General features: G+C 32.2%; 1 protein-coding gene across 7 annotated transcripts in view; it reads right to left on the reverse strand.

Moving 5' to 3' along the window:
- The window catches only part of LOC143258637 (glutamate receptor ionotropic, kainate 1-like), a 50753-nt gene extending 44024 nt beyond the window's left edge, over positions 1-6729 (reverse strand). For 5 of the 7 annotated variants that reach the window (XR_013032443.1, XR_013032442.1, XM_076517886.1 and 2 more), the window contains exon 1: positions 6302-6728. Coding sequence is in view for 5 of the 7 variants with exons in the window: in XM_076517886.1 (XP_076374001.1) it covers positions 6302-6398 (97 nt within the window). In the remaining 2 variants the exon portion in view is untranslated. Of the gene's footprint in view, positions 1-6301 lie in introns of all 7 variants that reach the window. The other 2 variants (XM_076517890.1, XM_076517885.1) reach the window with 2 other exon arrangements.
- Positions 6730-7183: the final 454 nt, after the last annotated feature.

Here is a 7183-nt window from a genome sequence, read left to right on the forward strand (position 1 = left end):
AAATACAGGACCACAGAATATTATGCACTAGAAATGAAAAAGAAACAAGTAATTCTTCTTACTTCCTTTCTTCGGAAGTTTCAGGCAAGCTACAGAAAGCGCATAGTCGCCTCTAACTTTTAGCTGATGGCTTATAGAAAAAGACATCAGCTAATTTAGCACAATCTCCAACTCTTTGGCTGTTCATGTCTAACTAAATATTGAGATTGCTGTTATGGTAGCGCAAACGTAACTCCAAAATAGAAAGGATATTTTTTAAACAAGGTACACAAACTGTGAACCCATAGATTTACAGTTTAAGAATGCTTAGGACTAAGATACATCTCGTTCTTAACTTTTTGGCAGTTAGCTGAAAATTCAAAGCTCTACTTCATGTATGTTGGATATTATAACCTTGATCATTTTGAAGGAGCAGCTTCCTATAGCGTATTTCAGGACGGCTGGTATGGGTATCAAGTTTTTAGTAAAATAAAGGAGAGAACAACGTTGTTTTCTGCTTTATTTTAATAAAAGTGTTAATACCTATACCAGCCGTCCTGAGATACATTTTTACTTCAAGTGGGTTACAAAACATCCGCTTCCTATAACATCTGATTCGTTTACTGTTTTGTTTGTTTTTGAAATTCGCACAAAGCTACTCGAGGGCTATCTATGCTTGCCGTCCCTAATTTAGCAGTGTAAGACTAGAGGGAAGGCAGCTAGACACCACCACCCACCGCCAACTCTTGGGCTATTCTTTTACTAACGAATAGTGGGATTGATCGTGACCTTATAACGCCCTCACGGCTGAAAGGGCGAGCATATTTGGCGCGATGGGGATACGAACCCGCAACCCTCAGATTTCGAGTCGCACGCCTTAACACGCTTGGCCATGCCGGGCCTCGATTCGTTTACTAACAAAGTTCAATCCATTTAAATTATGGGTGTCTATGTTTTACGCTTTTCTCTTCTTTTCACATTTAATTAATAAATTGCGTCTCATTAAAACGCCACCACTGAAGTTTGTTTTTCTTTATCCATACGAAAAGTGAAATCCGGAAGAAATGAATGTTTCTTTGACTTGGCATTTCTCTCCTGTCTATGTTAATTAACACCTGAGCACTTTCACCCTGGAAATTGCATATTGGTTTTGTCACCACATTCGCTGTGGTTTAGAATATCTTATTCGTACGTTTGCCAGCTGTATTATTTTGAAATGAGTCATACTAAATAAACTTTCTAAAAATATTTTTCTATCATTATAAACTTCTGTTGGATGAATATTTAATGAAAATGTTTCGATCACCTTTCTTCAGTTATTCATGAGTGATATAGATCTATGTTTATCAGATATAAAGATTAACATAACGCTGGAGATTAACCATTAAAATGCATATAAAGTGTCATGTCTGATATTGTAAATAACTATATGTTTGTTTTGTTGTTAAACGCAAAACTATGGAATTGGTTACCTGCGCGCTGCTAATCGCGGGTATCGGAAACCGATTGTTTTTATTAAAAGCCCTTGGTCTTACTGCTGAGCTACCGATTGTCTTATAAATACTTCATTTGCACACGTAGTCAAGGGTTTTAAGATTTCTTAAAAAATCAACATGGTTTATTAAGCTTGAATATAGGAGAATAATAAACTAATTAATTTATTTACAATAGACATTATTTTGATTTTTACATCGGACTATTTATATCTATCCAAGTCAAACTAATTCTCAAAATTTCAAACTATGTTTTGTTTTCCTGCAGTTCAATATTATAATTTTTATACAAAAGAGGTAATCTGTTTTAAAAAAATAACTTCAACAGTTTTTCCTTAGCTCAAAAGTATATCGGTCAGGTTTTGAAAAATATGAAGTATATAAACAGATATTAAATATAGAACAGAAGCGAATGTGATCAGTCTGCGTTCATGTGATTACTGGAAAAAAAAAAAGTTGTGTGGACACTGAAGAAAAATGTGTTGGGCAGCAGAACTGAAGTTATCGTCTTCTGCTTTTGAAACACATTACTCTCTCTAGACATATAGATGGAATATGAAATTCTTTCATTGAGTTCCACATAGGCCGAGACACTCGATTATGATGCAGAAAAAAAGACAGAAAAAGAGGTAAGACGTGATACATTTGTGAATGGAACCGCATCGCAACTACTACACTTTTTCTGCTTCTTTCAGCTTGTTTAGTACTGACAGAAATTGCAGTCTTTGAATATAATGTTCATACGTTTTATGACCACTATCTGATGGCCTTGCATTATTTATTTTTCGTTTTGCTTCTAAATTTTACGCCATTTTTAGTCCAGATTTTTTAATGCAAATAAGAAGCATAATTTAAAACATTATGGATGATAATGAATTTAAGGTTCATATTTCCTCTGCCAGAGGTCCATCTTAGACTATTAAAGAAGTAACGTCAAGTAAATCTATTGTTGTATAGGTCAATTTTAATGCACCCAAGAGTGTTTTTTTACATTTTTACAAAGCTGTTAAATGATTAAGAATAAAAATCTCGTTAAAACTATCACAAAATTGATGCCTCGCTCTACATTTCAATGCATTATGAATATAACAGACACATTTTAAAATACTTACAAGATAACTTGCTAGGAGTTAATTACAACTAATCGGTTTTCTTAACAGCCTTATTCAAGTTGAGAGTTGCAAATGCATTAATGTTTATACTGTTTGATTAGTGAGTTCGTAAGTTGTAAGGAATGGGACAATTATGTTTAAGATCTGAATTTTAGGATTAACTCTTTCTTGCATTTAATTCTCGTGTGTGTGTGTGTTTTCTTGTGGCAAAGCCACTTCGAGCTGTCTGCTGTGTCCACCGAGTGGAATCGAGCCCCTGATCTTAGCATTGTACACCCGTAGACTTACCGCTTTCCCAGCGGGGGACATTTAATTTTCGGCTGATGCTTATTATTTTAGAATAGGTATATGTACACTTTAAACGTTTGAGCACATTCCACGTGTCATTTGTGTTAAATGTTGTTAATCTATAAGTTGTAGTAATGGAATAATGGAATTTTCAAAGGAGTAAATTTGATTTGATTTGGACATTTTATGCATGGAGATTATCCTTCTGGCATGTAGAGGAATAGACAATGAAGAATGTACAGACGTAAAGAATATTTCAGTCTCTTTACTGGGACCTTCAGATCCACAATAAACTATCTTACCAGTGTATATGTGAGGACTTACAAGATTAGAAACTACGTTTCGATATCCGTGACGGGTACACATAATTCATTGTGTATCTTTGTGTTTGAATGTTGTTGTTTTTTTCAAATAAACAATAAAAGTACGAGTCATGTATCTCTAATTGACAACATGATAACTTTTTTTTTGCTGTTGTAGTTTCTATAAATGATTTCCAAATACATCTGCAGTGAATTCAGTGTAATAATAAGTTATATCTGTTTAAGTCATGTGTAAATACAACCCTTCCAGTATCCTTTAACATGTTCATGAGCCCCTAACATGTTCGTCATTTTCATGAAATTTTATATTTTATAAGTACTGGCATAAGGTTTACAAAATTTATATTAGTTATGCAAAAACTAAAACAAATTTAAAAACATTTTTTGTAAGACAGTTTATCTCAGTTACGCTTTCTGACTCAAAATAAATTAATAAACCTTGCGGTAAATGATGAGCTAGTTTTTAAAATACTCCGTTAATGAGGGTAAAAATCATTTAACGTAAACACCAAAGGATAAACATGGACGAACTCGCAAGCGAAAGTTCGTCTTCAATAGTAACAATCAACGGAAACTTTAAAAAAATTATAAGTTGTTTTAACGAGGTAATGATTTCTGGCTTTCTGGATAAAATATTTCTGGAAGACATGCTGTCTTTAATCAATACTTCTTATGTAATTATTAATACATTTTTATAACAAAAACGAAACAATCGAGTGTTTATGGAAACCAAACTTTCATTTTTAATATGGATCATAATTTTTACTTCTTCTACGTTTCCAAGCCACAGGAATATCTTACCTTTTAATGTACTTGGGTCATCGGATTAATTGAACTGTTGTTTGAACTACAGATTTCCTAGCATTGCCAGTAAAACATGTTTAGATTTTTTTATACTTATACAGCCTTCCTATAATTTTGTAAATATGTTTCGTCTGGTATGTTAAACATGTTATTAGTATATTTTTATGTCTTTTTCTATCTATAAATTAATCTTCTTCGACAACGAGTTCGTTTCTCCGTGGCAAAGCGGTATGTCTACAGACTCGGACCGCTAAAAACCAGGTTTCGATACTCGTGATGGGCAGAGTACAGATAACTAATTGTGTAGCTTCGTGATTAATTCCAAATAAGTATATTATATCTTTATTTTTGTTTTGATTTTTATCCAATTCAAACTACAAACTGCTTTGATGTGATAAAAAACAACAACCTAAAGATACGTATAACACACTTAAACAAAAACTGAATTCATATATTATTTTGTGTGTATGTGCACTGGCATACGCAGCTTTAAATTTACGCTTGACTTGCTAAAAGAAAACTAAATCACATTTTAAAAAGGTTTTTATCATCGTAATCTAAACACTTACTCCAATTTTAATCATGTTAGGAACGCATCTTGTTGCTTCAACGATATTGAAAATTCTTCGGTGGCTTGTTTGAAAGGAATGTTTAAAAAAAGCACAAAATCTTCAGTAATGAAAGATTTCTAACTAAAGTTATGTATGATATAAAACAGTATGACTTTTTTTTCTAGCGTTATTGCTAACTTCTACTTAAATCAATCTACCTACACTAAAATAAACTAAAACCCAACAATGAATATAAGTAATTTGAAAGTATTATTATTCATAATGGTTGCTATCATTTTGAGCACGGTTCTCTCTGTAAAAAGAAAAATCAAAAATTAAAATTTAAGACGAACAAAGTAGTTTCCCAAATTTACAAATAAGATTACAAAAGTAACCCTATGAATGCGTGGTATTTACTTTTTTATTGAAGTTTCATATAAAGGTATCTGCAGTATTTTTTCCAAGTTGGCTACTATTACACGTTTTAACAATCGAAATTAATATAGTTCAATACAGAGAATATTTCAAATTAATTTTAAAAAGCTTAATCTTTCAATTTCAAAATTCTTTGAAGCTTTCTTATTCACGAGAATCTTTTTTTTTCTTTTTTATAAAATCTTAATTTAATTATTACTTACAAGTGAAGTTCCATAGAGATTTATTCTCTTAAATTATAATTAAATTTAGTAGAAGAGGTGCAAATACTTATTCCTTTTATAAGGGTAGATAATTTATTCTAAAGTAAGTACATTTCAAGATCATATTAGAATAAGCAGTCATATTCGATCATGACCAAGTGATTAAAGAGGTAGACTACGTACGGATAGTCCAAGGTTCAAGTCTATGTTATGTTGCTCTTAAATGTTCAGCACTTTCAGCTGTGATTGAGTTACAAAAGTAGCAGGCAATTCAGCATATATGCTCAAGAGTATTTTTATGTGTGGCTGGTTTTGTTGACTATTTTCCAACCCTCTCTCCAGTAATACTAAATAAAGAATATTTACGAAATAATATTAATAAATTTATAACCCAACCACTTAACTGAATATGTCAACTGAAGTACCATTCAGCTTGAAAATAACAAGTATACACGGTCTTCTCGTGTGGTTAGAGTGGTCACATTAAAATCTGTTTTAGAGTGAAATTCTGTTACATAGACAAGTTAGTTTATATATATTGTCAAGAGATAATATTTATACAATGTACTGTTTCTTATTAAGGTGCTGTGTTTCTAGTCTTTAATATTTCGACATCGCTATTAAACTTTAGACCAATACTTTTACATTCTTAAAAGCTATGATTATTTAAAGCATTTAAATAAACCTGTTCTCGTAATGAACATTTAATATCAAGTTAAAAGGAAAAAAATCATTGAATAATTTAAATTGTGTTCTATTACTGTTTCCATGAGTCAACCCAAACTCTGTGATTTTATCGTAGAAGATAAAGGGGCTTGTAAAAATAAGTTTAAAAAAACTAAATAATCTCCCAAAGGAAAGGTTAAGTTTGCATCCCCCTTATTTCATTCTGCCAAAATATGCGGAAAACTGTCATTACTAGAAAAAATACATTGTTCTATGTAGTTTATTAATCCATGTTCAACGAGTATAGGGCCAAATAATTATAAGTAATATACTAATTCATATTAACATACATTTACAAGCACTATACTGTTCTAAGTTTAGTCATTATCTCCTTAACATTTAGGCAGTATTCGTTTTGAGACTATTTATCGAGTCAAAATAACTCACCTATCTTCACAACGGAGGTTAAGCTGCTTGGAAAGCTAAATACTAAATATAAAACACCGAACTGAAAGAAAACTCTTGATTTGTGATAGGAAAGCATCTCTTCACTTCACATTTAACTTCTCCAACAGTCCTTATCTCAGTACAGCTGCGGACGAGCATCTGTAGTCTAGGCTGTGAATCACGTGGTTCTGTCAAACTGCTCTACAGTATCCACAGCAAGTTCACCGATCGAAGGTTTTCCTCTCTATGTCTGCAGCAATTACCGCTTGTTGCAACGTCTCTCCCAATGATCAGGCCAGTTGCTGGACATATTCTTTGGCTCACATTTGTGACAAAAAATTCGTGTAGTTTACATGAATTCGTGATTTTTGGCTGCAACCCACGAGTGCTTAAATTAGTCTATATAGAACAGAGTAAAAGCTCATAAAAAGATAACTTTTGAGGTGGAAAAAATATGAAGGCTTTCTGAAACCTAGGTTTTAGTAGCGACAAGAAAGAGGAAAGTTACTTGAATAAATAGCAAACTATTGGCAACCTGCCAAGTTTTTGTTTAGAAATGCATTATTATTGAAGGAAGTAGTTGTTTATTGTGTTTTCGAAACAATTCAAGATGAATATAGAGTGTATTTATTTAAATTCAACAATACCTAAATGAATTATGTTCTTTTGCTATTTATAGTATTAGCATAACCTTATTCCATCAAAATATCTTCATTAACGGATTTCGAACATGAAATAATCATTAAAATTCCTTTGAATTACATTACCAGACCTTTCGTAAGATTATGCTGCTGTCACTTAAGTATTGTATTATTTTTAAGGGGGCCTCGTGTAGTTTATTTTTTTGGGTGCTTCACGGTGAATTTGCTCGTCGTGAGTTCG

Source organism: Tachypleus tridentatus, chromosome 8 (genome assembly GCF_004210375.1).
Source record: "Tachypleus tridentatus isolate NWPU-2018 chromosome 8, ASM421037v1, whole genome shotgun sequence".
NCBI classification, from domain to species: Eukaryota; Metazoa; Arthropoda; class Merostomata; order Xiphosura; family Limulidae; genus Tachypleus; species Tachypleus tridentatus.